This window comes from Echinops telfairi, unplaced genomic scaffold (assembly GCF_000313985.2).
Source record: "Echinops telfairi isolate 266 unplaced genomic scaffold, ASM31398v2 ScPeMD7_7424;HRSCAF=8462, whole genome shotgun sequence".
Lineage (NCBI taxonomy): Eukaryota > Metazoa > Chordata > Mammalia > Afrosoricida > Tenrecidae > Echinops > Echinops telfairi.
Window position 1 is genome coordinate 29,570,009 of NW_022111324.1, and position 23,814 is coordinate 29,593,822.

The window sequence follows — 23,814 nt, forward strand, 5'->3', positions numbered from 1 at the left end:
AACAGTGGGAGAGGTAGAAAACTGAACCCCAGGGCGGCATGTTTTAAACAGAGGGCAGCGGTGGGTCAGGGTTAGACTTCTCCCCTTTCATGTGTGATACCTGTTCTCGTTTTGACCAGTGCACCTCAATCACAGGTGCCACAGGTCTGTCCGTGAAAGCCAAATGAACTGCAGTATCGCCCAGGGATCGGCATGAGTTCAAAGTCATCTAGTAGGCAGCTACCACAAAAATGATTATTTTAAGCAATTTGGTTTAAAAGATCAAGAATTAGACTGAATTATTATTTAAAAGTAATATAGAATCCAATAAAGTGTTTTTATTTGTGTGTTGTTGTTTTTTTTAGAGCTTGAGAAACCACCATTTTTGTACAAGTCAGAGATAAAGAAAATAGTATATACCGGGGTAGATATAAAATAAGAAATAGAAGGATCCTAAGATAAGAAATAAGAACCTTTGAAAGGATTAACTATGAAGAAGAGTCACTTCCTGAGACAGAAGAAATGGTGGTCAGGGTGACTCATATTAACAATCTCTTGAAAAGTGTAGGTGAGACAGTAAAAAGTTCAAAGGAAGGAATCGGAAGGACTTGGAAAAACAAATTACACTTCTGTGTTGTGTAAGTTTTAATATTCTGCTGATACATGACCATTATTTGGCAAGAATGAAGTAATACGGACATTTCTGGAGAATCCCTAGACCTCCCAGAAAGTTTTCTAAGATCACAAAATTGAATTTTATGTTGGACACAAGCTTTCTTTTAACTGCTATTACCTTTATGGTAATTACTTCTGGAATTATTTTTTGATACTTGTTCATTAAATAAAAGCTTTAGGCAACCTGGAGAAGAGACAGGAGTAAACTGTGAGAATCATGACAGCAACTTGTTTTCTCTTGCTGAGTTTAGCAGACTCCCTTCCTCAGCATAACAGGGCTCTGATCTAAGGAGCTATTGACTATTCATCTTTGTTTGTATGGCGTTCCCACCTAAAAACTGCTTCGATGCAAATAGGGTTCAATTCATGAAACTGATAGAATCAGTTCAATTCATTAAACTAAGGGAATCTGAGAATGAAAATTTACCATAAAATGTCTGAATAATTCTCAAGCACTGAAAAAAGACACCATTTCAACATAAATTAGCATATAAGAAATGACAGGCTTCTTTTAAAATATCAAGCTATATATTGGAGATACGGAGATTGAGGTTGGAGTTCTGTCACTAATGAATCTTTCCGTCTTAGCACAGTGCCTGATTTGCCCATAGATAGTATTTGTTAATGACTGAATGCTAGCTCATATATATAACTGAATTTTATGAAAAAAATTAAGATCGTGGTTTCTTTAGAGTTTAAAGATGTTTATGTCTCCAATGCCAGGGATCTTTCTAGACATTCTAAATCTTAGTGGTATACAAGAACCACATGTGGCAATTTTAAACACTGAAATTCTAAGTGTTTGCCCCTGAAGTTTCTGATTCAGCAAGCCCAGAGAAAACTCAGGCCCTGGTACTGGTAAAGTCTATAACCTGCATGGGAAGTCCTTGCCCTCTGGCCTGATGTACCCATTTAATTTTCACACTCACACACTTTCACACACTAAGAGAATGAGGTGCTCCATCACATTAAGAGAGTGAAGAAATCAGAAGCAAACCTTTTCTTTATAGGGACATTCAGTTACAACCTTTACATTATTTAGTTAACCCCTTACAGCTATTTAACATCAAGTTGATTCTGACTCATAATAGCAGAGCAGAATTGCCCCATCAAGTTTTCTAGAATGTAATCTATATGGGAGCAGATCACTAGATCTTTTTTTCTTTTGAAATGAATACTACGTTTGAGTCAAAGACCTGTCTGTTAACAGGTTAAGAGTTGAGAGCTTATCCATTGTGCTGCTAGGATCCCTTACCCCTTAGAGCTGTGCTCCTGTGTGTATGGTACTTTGTTTACAGTTTGGGTAGTTTTATTGGATGTCATTTATTAGTAAAGTGGTGAAAAATTAGATGTGACAGGACAGTTAGGAATCGGAGGGTAGCATTCTGCATCAGCTCTCTTGGTACAGCCAAGGAACCAAGGAAGGCAAAGCTGCTCATCGTGCCCGCTCCTTCCAAACGAAAGCCCAAGTCCTGGCCGTTGTTACAATGACACCATGAAAAGGCTGTCCATGTCACACTTGCCAATCTTGAGGAAAGCAGACTCATAAATGGCAGACAACCAGAGAGGATTTACCTGATGCAAATGGTGAAGTTATCCTCAATTTTTGTCCCTTACCAGCACTTTTAGTGCCAGGTCTTTTACTTCATGGGAGGGGAAGAAAGAGAGCAAGAAGTTGAATCCTGGTGGGTAAGTTCACGTGGACTTTTGGAGAGTAGAAATAAATTATAACTGTTCTCTATGGAAAGAAAAAGGAGAATTTCTTGAAAGAGTGTGGTACAGGCTTAGATGGTGAGAAGCATTCTGCCCCCAGAAGATTTTCTTGATCTAGAACCAGTGGTTAACTTTGGAAGAAGGGAAAGAAGGAGTAAACACTAAAATTTGCTAGTAGCAGCAGAAATATTCATCCAAATGATAAGTTGAGTAAAGACCAGATGAATATAGATTGAAATTGGCAATCTTACAATTTAGTGAGATATGAAGAATTGCTTTATTCTACTGAATGATAAGGCATGGCAACTACCAATAACAGAATGATCATATCGTTTCCTTACACTTGGCAATAAATTATATACTCTGTGACTAGACATATTTCTACTGATACTAAGTCTTTGTTTGTTTTACTTATTTTATTCGACTCCTTATTTAAAGAACACAATCATGCCATTTATCATAAAGAAGGAGCCCGTGTGTCTGATAAGAGCACATGGTGGGGGAGGAACAAAAAGGGATGGAGAGGGAGGGGAGGACATCCAAGCCCCGAGGACGATACTCCTCCTTGGAGCAGACAGCTTGCACGGAGAGGACCATAAGGCCAACCCCACCACGAGAACCAACATCCCTGACTAAACTATAGCACTGCGGGGACAACACTGGAGATACAGTGCAGGTATGGTGCCCAATCTGAGCCCATTGTGCTGGGGCAAAAGACTAAGGACATGCAACAGAGCAGCAAGGGGAGCAAAGTGATGAAATCCCCAGGCAATACCAACAATAAACTTTGGAGACAGAGGGGCACCCCAGCAGGCTCAACTGGAAAACACTCATAAAGGCCAACAAACAGACCTTGAACTATTTACAGGCTTTTCCATTTTTGTCAGTGGCTTTCTTTTGTTGTTGCTGTTTTGTTATTGTTTTGTTGGTCTTGACTTCCTTTGTTGTTTTATTTGGCTTTGCCTGGTTTTAGTGCTTATTAATGTATCTGCATGTCTATCTAGATAATATAGTTGGGATAAATAATTCAGAGATGAACAGAATGGGACCAATGATTCCGGGAGGGAGAAAGGAAGGTGGGAGAAAGGAAGTGATGGGGTGGGGGGACCAACGCAGCAACAAGGGAACAACAGTGAACTAAAATCAATGGAGAGAAGGGCGTAGGATACCTAGTTGGGCTTAATCAAGGGCAATGTAGCAGTGAGGAATTACTAAACCCGAATGAAGGCCGAACATGATGGTGGGAAGGAAATAGAGGAAAGAATCAGGAGGCAAAGGGCATTTACAGAGGTCTAAATACAGGCATGTACATATATAAATATATATATTATATATATATAATGAGATGGGAATAAAACTATGTACTCATATCTATATGTTAAGAATTAAGGTTGCAGATGGACATTGGGCTTCTATTCAAGTCCTTTCTCAACACAAGAATACTTTGATCTAACAATCGGCATTCTGTAATGCTCACTTACCTGACATGATTGCTGAAAACAAAATGGGTGCATAAGCAAATGTGGTGAAGAAAGGTGATGGTGCCCAGCTATCAAAAGATATAGTGTCTGGGGTCTAAAAGGCTTGAAGATAAACAAGCAGCCATCCAGCTGAGAAGCAAAAAAGTCCACATGAAGAAGCACACCAGCCTGTGTGATCATGAGGTGTCAATGGGATCAGGTACCAGGCATGTAAGACCCAGAACAAAATCATACCCAATATCAATGGGGGGAGGGGGTTTGTAGTGGAGACCCAATGCCCATCTGTAGACAATTGGACATTCCCTCATAGAGCAGTCACAGGGAAGGGATGAGCCAGTCAGGGTGCAGTATAGGACCGAAAAAAATGCTCAACTTTACTCTAGTTCTTTGGTGCTTCCTTCCCCACTATCATAACCTCCATTCTACCTTACAAATCGGATTAGACCAGAACATGCACACTGCTACAGATAAGAGCCCACAACACAGAGAATCAGGATAGATAAACCCCTCGGGGCCCACAATGAGAGTAGAGATACCAAGAGGATTAGGGGGGGTGGGGGGGCAGCGGAGAAAGGGGCAATTGATCGCAAGGATCAACTTATAACTCCTTCCCAGAGGAACGAACAATGGAAAAGTGCGTGAGGGGCAACGGAGGATGATGTAAGATATGAAAATAATAGTCTATAACTCATCAAGGGTTCATGAGAGAGGGCGGGCGGGGGAGGGAAGGGGAAGAAATAGGGAGCTGATATCAGGGGCTTAAGTGGGAAGAGAATGCTTTGAAAATGATGATGGCAGCATATGTGCAAATGTGCTTGACACACTGGATGAATGTATGGATTGTGGTAAGAGATGTAAGAGCTCCCAATGAAAGCACTTTTTTTTTAAACAAAAACTAATTTAGTGTAATGTAAGAAACCTTAAAAAAGAAGAAGAAGAAGGAGCCCTGATGGTTCGATGGTTAAAGTGCTTGACTGCTCACTGGAAACTCAGTGGTTCAAACCCACTGGCTGTTGTATAAGAGAACGATGTGGCAGTTTGTTGCTGTGAAGATGTATAGACTTGGAAACCATAGTAGGCAGCTCCCCTCTGTCCTACAGCATTGACCTGAGTTGGAATTAATCCAACAATAGTACATTTGGTTTTGACTGCTATTGGAATACAAAATTGCATACATTAAAGACAAAAGCAAAAACAATGAAACTTGAAATGATATTTTAAAAAAACTCATGCTGTAACTTACAGATTTTCAAGGCATGAGCCATAGGCTGTATTTAAGTTTTGTAATGGTCCTTGGAAGCAGTTTTATTCTTTGTACAACACCAGTCAACATTTTCTCCTCACTGTTCCAATAAAGAATGAACAATTTCCTGAATATTTTCAGAATTAACCACCCCGGGGTGGAGGGGCTCAAAAGAGTGTTTTATTTTCCCATTATTATATTGTGCTTAAAAATAAGCCGCTGACATGATTATACAACTTCATATTTTATGAATGAAGGATGAGTAGGACCAGGAAACCAGATCATTGCTGATTTGGATGAATCACGTGATTTACTTAGAGCTAATTATAAGGTTGAATGGCTTACGTGTGTCTTAACTGTATTTTGATAGACATTTGGTGGTTGAGTCAATTTCAGTGTAACTGGTGTCACATCCTTGTGCAAACATTTAGAAATTCAGTTGGTCCTTGTCATCGTTTCATAGTTTCATGTCAACTTGAAGACAGATCAAAGTGTAAGGGTGGTGTTTAGTGTGTCAACCAAGTCACAGCCTGACGGTGACATCATGTGGATGTGGCCTTCTCATAAGTAAGGCCTGGGAACTTCCCTCTCTCTTGTCCTTCCTGCTGGCTGCCCCTGACTGCTGCCAGAGCCCTGTGATAAACGGCTCCATTGGATCCACACAACTTTGTACCCACCAGCCAGTGATGTTCCTGCATTCTGCATCATTGTATGTAGTTTCGTGAGTCTGAACAGGGATTTATGGACTAGTATCCGACTTATCGACTTGATTTGGAGAGGGTTGGAATGTTTTCTTGATATACAATTAATTCTTGATATAAAGTTCTTTTTTGCACATATATAAATTACTTGGATTTGTTTCTCTAGTCCACCTGACCTAACACAGTCCTACAAAGCTATTTTAAGGATTTGAATCCTCCCTGCACCCCACACACACACTGAGCACAGATTCAATTTTGTGTCTATTGTCACTCTCCATTTCTTAACTTGTCATTATCCTCAATTTGTCTCCATTTAGAACTCTATTGGAACTGCCAGATATATCTTAGACTGCTAACCACAAGGCTAGTGATTCAACTCTACTAGATACTCAGTGAGAGACAGATGAGATATTTGGCTTCAGTAAAGATTTACTGCCCTGGAAATCTTATGTATGAGTTGGAATTGGTCATTCAGCAGTGAGTTTATTTGATTTGAGAATAAGCTGATTTCTAAAACAAAGTCTTTATGAAAGATTAAAAAAATAAAATGTATCCACTAGCAGAAGACAATGTTAAAATCCTAATTCTGCAATTATTAATTGTGGGAACTTGAAGCAATTTATTGAACTTCACCAATCCTCTCTTTCCTTATCAATATATTAAAATTGAATTGAAAGCCAGTTTTATTTTTCTAAGGCAAAAACATATGAACAATTAGTACATCAAATACCTAGAAGTGAGCAGAGATGCCCAAATAATCAATTTTATCCACATTTAAGGGAGACAATCCTGTATGATAGGCATTTTGATTTGAGTTCCAAGGAAAGAGGAGAATAAATGTTTTTCAATGCAATGCATTTGGCAATGCCCGGCACTTACTTGATTCTGAAACGAACAAACAAGTGTATAAATAAAGCTCTTTTCCTCTGGAAGTTCATAATATATTAAGAGAAAAAAAGAAATAATCAATGCACATTATGAGCACTACAGTGTTACAGGTATTGCTTCACAGGTAGGAGGACATTCACTGAATATTTATGGTCTATTACATGATGTTACATAGTGGCAATCGTTGGTAGCTAAGAGGCTTCACAAAGAGCCCTTTGCCTTCATGACCATATTTCTTTTCATATTGTTATGCTCAGAAATTTAGAGGCCCACAGTTGTTGAGACTTGGGATTCTGTGTAGCACTAACAAAATCCACAAATTACAGTAACCAGAAATTGAAATGGTCAATTGCCAGTCTCTCTGACCCACCTCCACATTCCCTAAAAGGCATTTTTCAGGAGAATTTGGCATTCATAATAATTTTCTAACTGTAGGTAATCACTCAGATTATCCCATCATTTGAGTAATATTTCATCAAGACAAAGCCATATGGTAACACGATTCAAGTGCAGTGTGCCGCCAGCTTCTAGCTGTTGAATAGTGAGCTGAATCCCCGGTGAACTAGACATAAGGATTAGGCCTAAGAAACTCTCACTTCTATGGACAGAGTCTGACGACGTTTCCTCTGAAATCTCTCTGTTTGCTTCCATTGTTGACCAGTTCTGATCTAGTTCTTCCATTGGTGGGTGCTCCTATTGTGAAGCCAGCCCGGCTCACAGTAACCTAGTATAACACAACAAAACATTGTCCGGTCCTGTGTGGCGCCCAGTGTTGTGGCCACTGTACACATCCATTTCAGTGAAGATTGTCCTCTTGATCTTTGGCCCTCTATCTTACCAAACTTGATAGCCTTATGCTTTATTTAAATACATTAATATCTTCAGTTAGATAGTTAAGTTAACCAAATAGATCCTCTCTTAAAGCTTCTTTTCATAGATAGTGTTTATTTGGGGGGAGAATACACTTATGCATACCCTTTATTCTTTGTCACGTTTTATTTTCTTTACAGGTACATGTCTACTTTATATTCTGACCCTGATTTTCCAGAAAAAGGGCTAGAGGAGATTAATGAAGAGCTAATGAAAAATGTTAGCCACAATCCCCTTTTACTTCTCACACCGCAGAAGATTAAAAGATATGTTGAGTCTTTGTGGAAGAAGAAAAGCTCTGGGCAACCTGTCACCTTTACTGATATATTTGGAATGTTAATAGGAGAAACACTAATTCACAATGTAAGCTACAGTCAAATCTATAATTCTTTCAAGTAAACAATGTATGTCATGTTTTAAGTGAAAGAAAGTATGATACATTTTATGAAAATCCCTTGACTCAGTTTATACTTTCCACAATGTGTACTGAACTTTTACTTTATCCATATATTATAGCTACATTTACATCTCAAACTCATGCTTATAAATCCCCTTAATCTACTTGCTAGTTTCAACGTGTGGGGAAGGCATTTGCTTGCTTTTCCTTTGGAAAATGCAAGGATTACCCTGTGACTCCTGTTAGTTGCCACCCACCCATCTTTCTAGGTGAGGAAGTGAATACAGGAAGTATTTGTGATGTAGAGGAAGAATGCAAATTACCCAGAGAGTAAGTTAGAAAAGGAAGTGGGTCCCTTGGAGCCAATCCACTTCACACGTGACTGCAAGGTGATATTTCTATTGAAGATGAAGTCTGGAGACAGGGCAGACTCTATCTGTGTCCAGGAGTCTGTCCTGCAGCTAATTTCGGGGTTTCTTCTGCACTTGTCCAATCTTTCTCCTGTCAAATGTTGCTATGATCCATAGAGGTATGGTTGCTTTGAAAATGGAGATAATTATGTTCATAGAGCCCACTTTTTGTGGCTTACTTAGGACACCGAAGTTTCTAGAAGTAATAAGACTTAGTGCTTTAAACAAAGAAATACATTAATCAAAATATTTCACTTTTATTATAAAATATTGTTTTCACAAATGCTGAAGTTGAAATATGAATTTATATTAAACTTTCTATATGTATCTCTTCGTGAATTTAAAATGTGTGCTTCTTCTATGGACAGAGAATGACCACTACATTAAGTAGTTTGAAAGAAAAAGTCGATGGTGCCCAGTGCCCTCTACCTCTTTTTACCTGTCTCCATGTCAAACCCGATGTTTCCGAATTGATGTTTGCAGGTAGGTAACGCTCACCTTTCCGAACAGTTCCTAGAATCTTCCAAAAGTGGCATCCACTTTTTTAATTGTAATGAACAATTTAAGTTGCTTAGTTTAATATATTTTCTGTCTCATAAGAATATTTGAAAAGTTTAGAACCTATTAAGCTAAATAGATTTTCTGGTTATAGAGAATAGTCCAAAAACAGTAAGTCATGTTCTTCTTAGTGATAGAAAATTCTATAAAAACATGCATCTAATCAATGTTTGCCCATTTCCTACTAACTTTTAACAAAATATAAGAAACCCTTGTGATTTAGTGGATAATGCTTTGACCTTGGACGGCAAGGTCAGCAGTTGAAACTCACCAGTAGTTCCCTGGGAGAAAGACCAGGTTTTCTGCTCCTGTAAAGATTTCTAGTCTTGGAAACCCAAAGAGAAGTTCTACGCTGTCAGAATTGACTCTGTAGCAGTGAGTTTCGTTTTGATTTTAGCAAAATATCTCTAAGCCTTTCAGACAAACTCTATTCTTTTGTTTGTTTGTTACATTTTCATTAAACTGGGTCATGTGAATATATTTAGCATTCAAAGCACTGTTCTAATTTTGATAGTTCAGAGCCTAGAAAATACTAGTCTATCGTAGTTTTTGGTACTCAGGAAACAAAATGCCTCCACGTTTTTGCTTATTAAATGTCAGAGGTAAACAATTGTTTATTCCACTGTTGCTCTCATCATCTAATGTTCTGGCAAGGTGTGACATCATACCTAACCTCTACCACTCCCACCCAGCACTATGGCAGGCCTTCGACTGAGGCTGGTGGGGTCATTGCGGTTTTAGAACACTTATTTCAGTAACACTAGTCACTCTTTGAACTGAAGAAAATCATCGTGAGTGGTGTGTGTGTGTGTGTGTGTGTGTGTGATGGTAATAAACAGATTTGTATCCAGAACAGATTTATATCCAGATTCTGTTTGGAATTTTATGAGATCTCACTTTTTGACCTCAACCGATTATGCTCAGTCAAGAATTTGGCACAGTTTATGGAAAGGATGCACATGTTGCTCACCCAAGTCATTCACCAAACATTGGTTAATAGTAAACTCACTACCATGGAGGCAATGCCAACTCATAGACTGTAGGACAGGGTAGAACTGCTTCTGTGAGTTTCCAGAGGTGTAAGTGTTTACGAGAGTTCAAAGCTATGCCTGTTCTCCTGTGGAGGGACCGGTGGTTTGAAACTCCCAACCTTGCAGATCTCTGTCCCACACGTAACGACTATATTAACTCTAATTCTTGTCTTTATGATTCACGAAGCTATTAATACACATAAACCTTATTCGGTTTTTATAAAAATTTAGGAGCTAGGTACTTTTTATGCTCTGATTTACAAAACAAACATAAAGATTGAGTTATTTGCACTAGAGAATAAATAACAGACCTTTGCTCATTTTATAACACCATAATGACTGTTCTGATGCACTAAATGACCATTTAGAATGCAGTATGTCAGGTGCAAAGTCTGAAAGCCTTTTTTATATAGAATATATAATCCTTGTTCTATAGGACCTAATAACCTGTTTGGGAAATTTATTATAATTGTTTTAAAAATTAAGGTGTCAGAGCATGCAAAACTGTTGCTTTGCACTGGAACCTTGACAGATAGTCTCCTTTAGCCCTGATTACCTCATTTATTAACTGAGACTGTGACTCTACTTATAGTATTTTATTAAATATATGAGATACAGTGTGCATCGTGCTTAAATTAGTAGTAATCTATAATTAAGTTGTCAGTAAATGTAAAAGCTTAGAGTATTCTATACGATTTATGTGGGAAAGGTAGGAAGTCTGGAACCTAAAGATGAAATATATATTTCATAATCTGCATACATACACATGATGAAAAAATATATGTGTGTATATGTGAAAGAAGAACTTAATTATTGGGTTGCGAGTGGGTGAAACATGTAGTAAGAGGCTCTCATCATTGCGGCGTGCTCAGCAAGGTAAGGAACCAGAGCGACCTGCAATGGAGTTCAGAGTGGAAAGCTGACACTTTATTATACAAAGCGCAAGGACCCGGGAAAATAATGCTTCTCCTTCTTCTTCTGTGCCTGCCTCCTTTACCCCTCTCCTTCCCCTAACCTATCTATCAACTCTATCTATTTACCGATCTAGCATCTTTCTTCTTTCATTTTTGAATTGACTGATAAATATGTTCAGCCTGCTAGTCAATCTATTCATGGCCAATTAGATTGCCTTTCATTCTGGAAGCCTTGTGATGATTTTTGCTGTCAAATGAATCCCATCTTAGTGACCCCACCGGACAGAGTAGAGCTGCCTCACAGTGTTTCTTGGGCTGTAGTCTTCATGGGAGCCAACAGCAAGGATTTCTCCCATTGAGTTGCTAGTGGATTCAAAGCACTACTTTTCAGTTAAAGTGAAGCAACTGAGTGCTTCGCTGCGGTGCCACCATCACGCCTTCTGAAAGCATTATGATAGAGTTAAAGTGCACTGAGTCTAACTTGGAAGGCTCCTCTCACTAACTAGCTAAACTACCTGTGCGACTTGTTTAAGGTTCACTCTATGATTTCATGCTGTTTTGAGCTGTCTAGTTGATTGCAGTTGATAGCAATTCTCCAGGACAGAGTCGAATGCTCTAGCGAGGATCTCCTATGCTGGGGGCCTTTATGAGGCAGACTGCCAGGTGCTTTCTCCCACGGAGCTGCTGTGGGATTTACCCAGCTCGACTTTCCATTGTGCCACCAGGGCTCCTTGTCCGTATTGTTAAAGAAGGATGATCATTCCCGAATTTTATCTTAAAGAGTTTGTTCTTGATAGTTACATCAGGTATGCCAAAAGCTGGAAATGGGAGCAATATAAAATATAATCGTTTTATTATAACTTCTATGCATTTTCACACTGGCTACTTCTTGTTCTGAATTTTTTAGCTCACAGCCATTCCCAGGAGAAAGTTTGATTAAATAATTAAGGAGTAAATGATGCATTAGAATGACCTAAATGATGGAAAGGCTATTTCATTTTTAGTGTATTACATCTGTCTTGATGTGCCTGTGCTGACCATCTGTCTAACTGTGATGTTGTTGCTAAAAGAAAGCATCATTGACCTTCTTTCTGTTATAAGGAAGTCTGACATTCACAGATGTTTGCCATGAGAATTCAAATAGCTTAATTTGAATGCCTGAAAGGGGTGGAGGAAAGGACAGAGACATAGTTGTGTTTTATTGCTCTGAAATTTGCTTATTGAAAATTACTATTCAGAAAAACAAGTTGAAATATTTTCTGAATTACATTAGATAAAGTCAAATTATTGAATTACCTTAGTTTACAAAACTTTTATTGACACTCCTTGCACAGAGAGCATTATTTCTCTTTAAGACTCTTTTTGAACTCTCACAAGGGTAAAACAAGTACACAGCTATTTAAATAATTAGAAATCTCTGAAAACTCTATTGCACTGTTTTTTTCTGACAGAATTTTATATTTTTAAAATATATGTTCATTAAAACTGTGTGTATGTATATAAATCTATGTTGATCAGTACATGGCATTTAATGAACACTACTGTAGAATCCGCATCATGATAAGTCCTTTGAGTCCTGGGGTCTTGTGAAGAACAAGTCACATATTTAGGGACACTTTTGTGTCCAAACTGCACAAAAGCTTTAGAAAGAATTCTAGAAAGAAATGTTTTGCTTAATTTTCAGAAAATGAAAGAAATAAAATTATTTAAGTAATATTTTGGGGGAAAATCCACCTTTGATGACACATAGATGCAAAAGAAAGGAATTAGAAGTGGGAATATTACTGTCATTTTACTAATAAAGTTCAGAAATGAGGGAGTGACTGATAAACAGTAGAAAGAAATAGATGTAAACCGCCTATTAGTTGCCATGTGATAAAGGTTTTAGTGTCACCGGCTAAAAAAGCTGTTCCAGTATAAAACAAAACTCAATGTGTCTGAGCTGTAACAGTATGGTTTCAGAAATATTAAGGAAGACTGTGGGAAAGGGTGTTGCATTTTTTTCCAGGTCAGTAGAGTGGGAAGTGATGACAACATTTCTGAGCATGAAAGTCCAACAGGAAGTCGGCAATCTGCAGGTGGAGGTTCGGAGAGCCCTCCAAGTTTGAGATGTATGAATCAGAAGAATGGAAAAAAAGTCAAACGCAGTTCTTGTAAATTTTTCAACAAGGACCAGAAAGTGAATCTTAGCTCTTGAGAGTACCTATAATTAGTGTGCATAATATTAACCAAGAAGGTATAGCTGGAAAATAGGAACTACTATATTGTCATGATTCCTACTCAAAATAGGGGGCATGGAATTTAAAGACAGGCAATTGCTAGGAATGATAAACGCATTTTCCTAATGCCCTCTGATTCATTGCGAGTCCAGTTTCACTAAGTTCATGAAAATCATTGGAACATACTGCTTTCTGATGAAGAGTTATGTTCCATTTTAGTCATTGATTTGAGTTGGATGACAATATTGATAAGATAACATTTTAATTTCATCACGTCATGAATGTATAATATTTTGATTTATCATTGAATGTACAATGCAAATAAATTTGTATTTCTTTTCCCCAAATTTACAGAGACAGGTATATTCTAGAGTTCAGGATTTTTAGACTTAAAAGTTAGTAGTTTTTATACAGTGGATTAAGGTGAGATCTCACAATCAAGCAGTGATATTTCTCTTGTAGAATGTACCAATAGTCAACTTGAATGCAATTGATAAGGAACAAAAAGTTCCCTATATCATTCCAAGGCTGGTTTTTTTAATGAATTCAGCTCAGATTTTGTCAATGACTTAATAAAATAGCCTGTAGATTTTAAAGATTTTTCTTGTGTTTGTATTGTTGGATAATAGGTGTAGATGTAATAATTTCATAAAGGAATAAACCAAAAAATATACATAACACAGGAGAGATGGCTATGGGTTGAGCAGGAGTGGGTGTTGATAAGACTTATTTAGAGGGGATGGTTAACAAGGACCATAAGCTAAAGATTAAGAGGAAGGAAAAGGCATAGAATTTAAAACTCTGTTGATAAAAGAACATTATAAGAGTATAGGCCATATTCAGACTGCGATACATGAATTATTGATTTGCACAGATTAAACTTTTAAGTGACTGGATGTTATTTGCATGAGCAATGGGAGTTGGTGGAAACAGTGAAACTTTCACTCATACTCCTTCACGAAGGCAGAACCAAGGCTGTCAGAATAAATACGTTTCATGAGAAAGCCAGGAGGGCATGAGAACAGTAAAGGTACGGTAGTCCTGAGCCTCCAAAGTCCAAAGACCACTAATTCCATAACTTTGGAATAGCAGTTATCTGCTTCTTCTCACTCAAGGGCATTTCAGCTGTAAGTTCAAACTGGTATGTAGGGTCCTTAAATATGCCACAGGTGAGTCTGAGGTAAAGCCCAGGTATCTTAGTGGGGTTTCCGCCTCAAATCTTTCTGGTGTGACCTGTGAAGGAGGCTGTGAGTCTAAACGTTCTCTATCATAAAATGATAATGATGTCTCTACTGCGAACCCAAGACATATATAAACCATAGATATATGAATGGATTTTGGGTTCACACTTAATTCCAGCTGCCATCTAAGAATGATTAGTTCTTATGTCATGAGCCTATTCTATACTTGTCCTCAGAGATTACTGAAGATATATGTGCTATACAAAAGTGCAGTGAAGAAATCAGATGGTGCCCAGCTATTAAAAGGGATAGGTTTAAAGGCTTGTCTTCAAACCAGTTGCCATGTAAGTGAAGCATCAACTAAATCCACGTGGAAGATGCACACCAGCCTGTGTGATCCAAGGATTGTACATAATAAAATCTGAATCTGCAGGAGGAAATGGTATCAGAGCTTAAATGTGAACGTCCAGTTTGCAGAAGGCTTTAATAACAAGGGAGGCCCAAAATCCATTTTCAGGATCCTTATATGGATTAATCTTCCAGAGAATCCCCTCTGAATATAGTCCAGGGATAATTATAACTTTGCTATCAGACAGAGAGCATTGTATAGTTTATTATGGCAAATGTAGATAGGGAAAAGTGTAACATCTTATCATTTGAGGTCCCTTTTGACCTATTTTAAAGTTGTTTCAGTTTTTCAAATTTTCTGCTTTGTTTTCAATTGACTTTATATTATGTTTTGTCTGTCCCTTGATGTTATTTTGTTTATTTATTTGCTTCTTGCTTGTATTTTTAAGATTTTCTGCATAATGAAATCCAGGATAGGTAAACTTTTAAAGATAGTAAATGGATTAATAATTACCTAGGGAAAGGGGAAGGAGGTTGGGGGAAATAGGGAGCTAGCAACAATGAGTACAAGAAGAAAATGTTCTGAAATTGATTGTGGTGATGATGGCACAACTCTTCTTAATATGATTGAATGATTAAATGGTATGCTATGTGAAATATATGCCAATAAAACAATTTCTAAAATAATAAGGAAGATTTATATTTGCATAAGGCAATAACAAGCGTAGGGCGGGTGGGGGTGGGGAATGAAAAAAAAACAAAACAAGCATAAAGACAATTGTCTTTAGAGTGAGGTTAGCTTGTTTGAGGAACTCCAGAGGACCTGTGTGGCTGACGTGAAATAAGGAAGGTGAAACCTGACAGGATACTGATTAGAAATTGCAGGAAGCCAGACCATCACAGAACATAGTAAGCTACATTTTTAGTTTCAATGTCATGAGAGGCTATTGGAATGCTTTCAGTTTGCATTGGTGTACCCTACTCTACATTTTTTAAACTTGATTCTGGGTACAGAGCAATAGAATAGACACATTTTAGGAGACTGTTGTAGAGATAAAGAAGTTCTGGTGGATCAGTGGTTAAGACACTTGGCTGCTAAGCATTTGGGGGTTTGAACACTCCATGGGATAAAAAGGTGGTAGTCTGCTTCCTTAAAGATCTACAGTCTAAGAAACCTTAAAGGGAATTTCTACTCTTTCCTATAGGGTTGCTGTGAGTTGTTTTATTTATTTTTTTATTGTTGAGATTTAGGGGCGAATGGATGGCATTTTGGACCAGAGTGGTTGTAGTGGGCAAGTTGGCAAGCAATTGAGCTACGTATTAAAATATACTAGGGGGTACTGCAAAAAAAATGGAGAAATACTCCACTGGGTGGAGTTTTCGTAGTATACATTTTTCTTCTTTTTTTTTTGCTAGGCAAGCAACTTGCTCTTAGTGCATCCAATGGCATCACCTGGGAAGGTTCTCTCTGGTCACAATGAACTTTTTCGTGAAAGCAGTTTTGGACAAACTTGGTGGGGTTTTTTTGTTGTTTGTTTGTTTGTGTGTGTGTGTGTGTGTGTGTGTGTGTGTGTGTGAAGGCTGATTTAAGAGAACAGCATTCAGCTGTGAAAATTTTGTTTCCTGCTAGGGAAGAATGGCACAGAAACTGTTGTGATGTTCAACACAGCTTACAAGGATAATCCTGTGGGAAAACTCAAGTGTACGAGTGGTTTTCTTGTTTCAAAAAAGGTGAAATGTCGATTGATGACAAATCTCATGCTGGACTTCCGTCAACTTCCCGAATAGATGAAAATGTTGACTCCTAGTGCATTTGGAGTTCATTCTTAGAGGTTCTGAAAATATTACTTAACAGTGTGTGACAGAAAAGCCCGATTTGTGGCAGATGGGGGACTGGTTTTCCCATCACAATGCACCTGCTCACACAGCCATCTCTGTGTGCCAGTTTTGGGCAAAAACCAGCATACCTCTATTGCCCCATCCACTTTACTCACCTGGCCTCGCTCCATATGACTTCTTTTTGTTTCTGTGAATGAAAAGGGACATGAAAGAATAGCGATTTGACAACATAGAAGAGATAAAGGAAAAAATGAGAGAGGTGCTGTCAGCCATCCAAACAGATGAGTCGAAAAAATGTTTCTAAAAATGGAATCACAGATTTGACAAATGTATTAAGTGTAATAGAGAGTACTTTGAAGGTGATAGGTTATTTTGTAAAAAAAATTAAATACATAGCTTTGGGTGGAAAAAAAATCTGTGTTTTTTGGTACTCCCTCATATAATAATAAAATCTACAGCACTTGACTTTTCAGATACAGGATGTAAGAGAAAGAGGACCAACAAGAGTAATGTTGTACATGTATATTTGTTTACATCAAACCTAACTCATGGACAATTTATATGTAACAAAGGAAACTTTGTCCTGTCCAGTCCAATGCCAGGGTCAAGACTACTATAGTCTTGAGTTAATTGCTGAATCAGTTATTTTCCAATCCTATTTTGAGTGCCTTCCAAGTGAGAAGGCTCATGTTCCAATACTACATCAAACAATATTCAGTTGTGATCCATAAGTTTTCATTGACAAATTTTTAGAAACAGATGCCAAGCTTTTCTTCCTAATCTGTCACAATCAGGACTTCATTGAAACTTGTGTACCATGAGTGACCTTGCTGCTATTGGAAATGCTAGTGGCTTAGCGTCATGCCAGCTGCCACCGTGTGATAAACCAATAGGAGAGTAGTGGAACAAAGTTAATGTTAAAGCCTCCCCCCCACCCCGCCCCATACCCAATTCAATGTCATTGAGTCAATGCTGTCTCATAGAGATCCGCCTGTGGGTGTCCAAGAGTGTAACTGTTTACAGGAGTAGAAAGCCCCATCTTTCTCTCATGAAGCAGCTGGTGCTTTCAAACTGAAGACCATGTGGATTGCAGCTGAACACTTAACCACTGCACACCGCTAGGGCTCCAATTAGATGTATTGCTTACGAAATGAAGACTGAGAAATTTGCACGTAAAGTAAATGGGAGTCAAAAACGAAGAATTGTTTTCGGAGACTATCACTTTCATATAGGCTTTGGTGGCACAGTCTTTAAGCATTCCGCTATTAGCGGACAGTGTGAGCCCACCAACTGTTTTGTGGAAGAAAGATGAAGCAGTCTGGTCCCATAAAAATAACAGTTTGGGGAACTTTATGCGGCACTTATTCTGTGTCCTAGTTGGTTTTTATGGGTGGGAGTAGACTTGACAGCAAGTGTCTTTTTAACATATTAATAATTATTAGACATAGCTGTAGCCTTGGGAATGGATCGGAGATAATATCAGTTACAGTTGATTGAGCTATTTCAATAGGCTACTTCTTATAAACTTTTTCCAAGGTGCCTGGTTTTTATTCACATTTTAGATATTAAGGAGCTAATCCAGAAGAGAGCAAGCCATCTGCTGAATTAACAAGCAGCTGAGAAACTGTTGTGGGGGCCGCATCGTACCTTCTCCCACTCCCACGGCTGATTGTCTCAAAGGCGGGGTCAGACATGCTTTCACCTTCCTTCCTGCTCCCCCTCTTCCGCCACCATCTGTTCTGTCTCCCACTGGGCTCTCTACTTTTATTGCTCTGTCTGCTACAGCACTTGCGTTTTCTGCTGGCTTCCAGGATTCAATGTGATGACCACACAGAACTCAGACAATGCTCTCGATTATTAGGAAAGTTTATTAGGAAGGTTAGCAGGTTACAATTCAGGTTACAATGCTCATGATACAATTACTCAGTCAAGAGAGTTTCTTCTCTGCCATGCCCACATGCAGCCCTCTCTGGCCCTCAGCCACTTGGTCTGGGCTTTGCCCAGCTCAGATAATGTTACAGAGGTTTTTAGGGCTGTCATTGAGTGTCCAAAGGGCATGTCAACCCACTGTAAGCCTTAATCCAAAGGCCCTCTGTAGGTCAGCATCCCCCCCCTGCCCCCCCCCGCCCCCCCCACTAAATCCCAGTGGCACCCTACTCCACACGCTTACCTTCTTCCTTAAAGCACTCAGCTTCACTTGGTCTGTGGGCTGGGACGTTCACTGCTGTGTCTCATTCCCCGGTCTGCTGTCGCTGCTCCTCTGCCACTCTTCTGGTGCCCGCAGTGTCTTCTGGAGCCAGAAGGTTTGATAGCTCTCTAGACCCGGAGGACATGTTCCACTCTTGGCTCTTCTCTCTTGCGGGTAGTGTAATCCCCACCTCCCATTTCTGAGACGGTTTCCCTTTGTGGCCGCAGGACAGCAATGACAACTCTGTTAATAATCACTCACAACTGACCCATCTTCCCTCAACCTTCCTACTCAGACCCACCAGGAAGACGAAAGTCCTCTGGTGAGAGTCACAAAGGCTGTGGCAAGAAAAGCCATAGTGTATCATTGGCTGCATTGCTGCAGCGGAATGTGGACTCGAGGCGCCTGGCCCAGGGCCTCTTTTCTTTATTAGGCAGTATACTCCACAGGCCCTTCAATCATCGTGTTTCTAAGACATCATCTGTAAAAAACGTGAATTATAATCTTGTAGAGTTGTCCCTAGGTATTAACAGGGATCGGGTCCAGAACACTCAGTCCCAGGGCCTCCCGCTCTCTCCTCCTAGGATGTCCAAGTTTCTTAGATGAAAGCATTAGCGTTTCCATATAACTTATGCCTACCGTGCCATATACTGTAAATCCTCTCTGGATTACTCGGTAAGACCACACACACATCAGTGCTATGTCAACAGCGCCTTATACTCCCTCTTAGCCTTTGGGGGTTATATTTGACCACTTCATTGGTTTTTGGGAACCTTGTCTCCCACCCAGAAGCAAAGGGTACACATAACACATGTAGTGAAAACGTTTTTCCTTTTGGATCTTCCCTCCCTCCACCAATATCTTCAATCTACTATTGGTTGAATCAACCCATGTGGAAACTGTCAATTAAATGAAACGAAGAAAACAGAAATGTTGGAAGACATTTTCTTCCACTTTCATAGACTACCTTGTCAGAAAGTTAAATTTCCTCTAATTATTTCACAAATTATACATTTGTGTCCACAATTATAATTTTCCACTGTTATTAAAATGGGATTTTTAAACAATCAGTTTTTAAATGGAAAATGATAGTCACTTTATGCAAACTGGAGGTCTTTTTTCCCCTGTTGTCTTATTTATTGATAACCTTTTATTTTTGTCATCAATTCTTTCAGAATGTCATGTCTGTGAGGCATTTGGTTAATATTTTTATCTTCATATTTGAAGCAAACACAGTGATAAGAATTAAGGCTTTATTTAAATGCCCCTTGTGTAGATCTGTGTAACATTTCCCTATTAATCAATTGTCTCATTTCTCACATGCTTTCAGATTGGGTTGAATTCAGCCCCTATGAGATCGGCATGGCTAAATACGGTACTTTTATGGCCCCTGACTTATTTGGAAGCAAATTTTTTATGGGAACAGTTGTGAAGAAATATGAAGAAAACCCTTTGCATTTTCTAATGGGTAAGAGACCACCATCTATCACTGCTAGTTTGTGTAAGTCTTGGTAAGTTCTAAATGGGGTTCTGTGTTTGCTTTATTTTAGGTGTCTGGGGCAGTGCCTTTTCGATACTGTTCAACAGAGTCCTGGGGGTTTCTGGCTCACAAAATAAAGGTTCCACAATGGAGGAAGAATTAGGTATGGGAAAATTATATACTTGTAAAGCTATATGATACATTTCATTACCATATGGATATGTAAGTTATACTTATACAGAGTGAAATTAAGTCATCATAAAAATTGTAATTATTTTAATGTTTTAAAAAGGTTTTTCTAAAACTCTTAGACCACTTAAGTGTCATTATGACCTTGAGACTGTGACAATCATAATTACTATGATCGCTAACAACAGTTTTCTTTAAGGCATCTCCATTTCTTTTCCCCATTATACATCTAAGTGTATAATTTTCCTTAGTGATTTCTACCTTTCCCAAATAAGAAAAACTTTTAAAATTCTACCTTTATCAACAGTAGAACACATTTTGACACTAAATTCATGCTTTTTGCCTGGACCTCAGATGGATTTTTTCCCTTAAATACTAACTCCCTTAAGTACTAATTGTTAATTTCTTGTAACTTGAAGTTTATAACAAATAGAAGGAAAGCAAATATTTCATATAAACTCTTATAAGCCACAGCTAATTAATTCTTAATAATTAGCTTAATAATCTTAATAAATTAAATGATACACTGTGCATATAAATGTATTTATTTATATAGTATTTATTATTCAATTTAATTTATAATTAATGCTAATCTTTATAAAACTTGAAAGATCTGGTGATTTTCATATGCAATAAGAAAAAATAATGCTAGAGAAATATATATTTTCTTTGACAAATAAAATTGGCTTTAAGAAAGCAAACAAGATATTTATTCCATATCCTACTTCCCCATCCCCACCCTAAAAAGTCTTGCTATTCTGTATTCTAGGCAGCAATGACTTTGGCTAGGGATGTTTTGACCAATAATGGGAAGAAATAGTGAAATTCTATCTGAATGTGAGACCAAAGCAGCAGGTCTCCATTATAATTCTGTGTAAACAACTCCTCTGTAAATCATTTGACAATTTCAAGGAAAATAAAAGTAAGAAATAGAAAACGACTGTGTTACATAGCGCCTTTACTGTTGAATACTCAACGTAAGCCTAGGGTGTTTTCTCCTCCTGGGGCAGGAAGAGAGAGGGACGAAGAGGGCTAGGTCATTGCTAACGGCCCAGGAATGGAGGGTGTTTCCTTGGTGTGAACTGTGGCTTTGAGGCCGGGGCTTGGCCGGTTATGCCCTCTGTACGCGTGTCTAGCACAGGGGGACACTGTGTGCTGGAGATCGACCAATCAGCAGCACGACCATTACCTCAGACCACATTAAGGTTTAATCATCATAAAGGCGAACCTTAGAACTTCTGTCAACTTCTTCAACTACTCACTGGCTGAAGTTCTACCTCTGAACGGGAGGCTCAGGATAGTTTTGGTCTCTTTTCTCCATTCTGTAGAAAAACTTTAATATGAATTGGACTATAGTCAGGCAACTCTAAATCAAAGTCTTTACTTCCTTCAAGAATTTGGAATGTGAGTAATGTAAGGCTTTGTGTACCCAGAGTTAAACATTATACTAGATAATGGAAAATTTATCCAGTAGAAATTTACTTATAAAGAAGATAACATTTAATAAAGCATCTTTTAAAATCACAGTATCAAATGTAAGCAGAAAAACTACTATTTTAGGAAAGAACATTATTTCTTATTTCCAAAATACATATCGGACCAGAAACACACCTACTTTATATGGCACCTAAAGATGATCATTTCTTTTCTTTCCCCCCCTTCCTCTATACAATCATAGTACTCTCTGTAGCAATTATGAAACGGAATGGATAATATTAATCAGCAAACATTTTCTTTTCTTGGATTTCATTAATATCATCATGCAAGTAAAGATAAAGAATGTAGTATTATATATAATCTAAAAATAATATCCATGTCAATTTACTACCTCAAGCATTTATTAATCCTTCCATCACTACGTCATTCATGCACTTAACCACTCTGTCAGTTGGACCTACTGCGATGGCTGGAGGGTTGCAGTGATGCTGGGAGCTAGGCTTCTGGTATCTCTGATGCCAACAGGGTTGCCCTTGGTGAATAGGTCTTAGAGGAACTTGTACACCAAAACAAACTAGGAAAAAGGTAGAGGTGACCCACGTCTGAAAAATTAGCTACTGAAAACCTTATGGATCATAGTGGAACATTCTGTGACAGAGTGTGTCAGAAGATGATCCCCTTAGGTTACAAACCACGCAAAATACGGAGTCACACAAAGGTCTTCAACAATAAGCTCAAATATAACAATTGTGGGGATGGTGGAGGACCGGGCATTGTTTCACCCTGTTGTGCACTGAGTCTCTAGGAGTCAGCTAACATGACAACACCTGACAACAGCAATAATAAACAGACATGATCACAGTGACAAAAGGACACCTATAATTCTCTCTATCTCTATGTATATACAGTGAACCCTCGTTTATCGCGGTTAATCGGTTCTAGACCCTACCGTGATAAATGAAATTCCGCGAAGTAGGATTCCTTATTTGTAAATCAAATCTTTTCGTAGTTAGAGCATAGAGGACATGAAAAAACACCCTTTCGTCACCATTACACTCGTATTACCCAATTTATTAAACGAAAAAGGGAAAATACAGTAAAACATTTTGGACGTTACAATTATCATTTATTATTTATTATATTATTTATGGCATCAAGTGTGTACAGTATGAGCCAATCAGTGGCAGTAATGGCAGAGCATGCGCTGTTATGCAAAAACCGCGATAGAGTGAAGCCGTGGAAGTCGAAGCGCGAAATGGCGAGGGTTCACTGTATATATATATTTTTCATACCATTTTATTTGGACCTAATCCAGATGTCATCCCATTGCATAGTTCAATCATATCAAGCATTGTTGAACAATTGCTGACACATCTGTTTCAAAACATCTTCCTTTTTTTACTCTGTGATATCAGCTCCCCCTTACCTTCCATTTCCCACACTGTACCTCCCAGTCACCCTTATTATAGTTAGTGTCTCTAAAGATTAATCCATCCTGGGTCTCATATACCAAAAAACAAAACAAACCATAGAAAGCACCTAACAGTCAAGAAAGCTACTAACAGCGACAAAGCATACAGCGATAAAACCTCATACCAAGAAAAAAAAGGAACAAGCAAACAGCAAACATAAAAAACCAGATCAAGCACAAAGTATATCAAAAGGGAAATCAGATGAAAAAGTTTTAACCATTCAAGTCAGCTTGATCAATACTCTTGGTCTGATAACCAGGTTATTTCCATCCTGCAAGTTTGGTTCGATGGAAATCACTAGAGTCTTAGTCCCTGTGTCGATTCTGCAAATGTATTTTTGGCTTCTGCTGTCATTCACAGGCTTCTGTTCACTAGAATCCCACAATTTCAGCTCTGATACTATTCCCTCCTTTGGTTTTGGATGCTAATTTACAATCCTTGGGTCATGGGTGTTGGTGTGCTTCTTCCATGTGGTTTTAATTGACTTCTCACTTAGATGTCTGCTTGTTTGATCATAACACTTTAAGACCTCTGAGAGTTGGGTAGCAAATATATTTTAACACTGTTACAAATAATGAATCCACAAATATATTAAGCCATG

General features: G+C 38.4%; 1 protein-coding gene across 1 annotated transcript in view; it reads left to right on the forward strand.

Annotated features, from left to right (window-relative positions):
• PLA2G4A (phospholipase A2 group IVA) overlaps window positions 1-23,814 on the forward strand; it is a 166,463-nt gene that overhangs the window by 103,666 nt on the left and 38,983 nt on the right. The window contains exons 9-12 of the mRNA XM_004706661.2: window positions 7,691-7,913; window positions 8,726-8,840; window positions 19,966-20,103; window positions 20,186-20,278. Coding sequence (XP_004706718.1) covers window positions 7,691-7,913; window positions 8,726-8,840; window positions 19,966-20,103; window positions 20,186-20,278 — 569 coding nt within the window. The remainder of the gene's footprint in view (window positions 1-7,690; window positions 7,914-8,725; window positions 8,841-19,965; window positions 20,104-20,185; window positions 20,279-23,814) is intronic.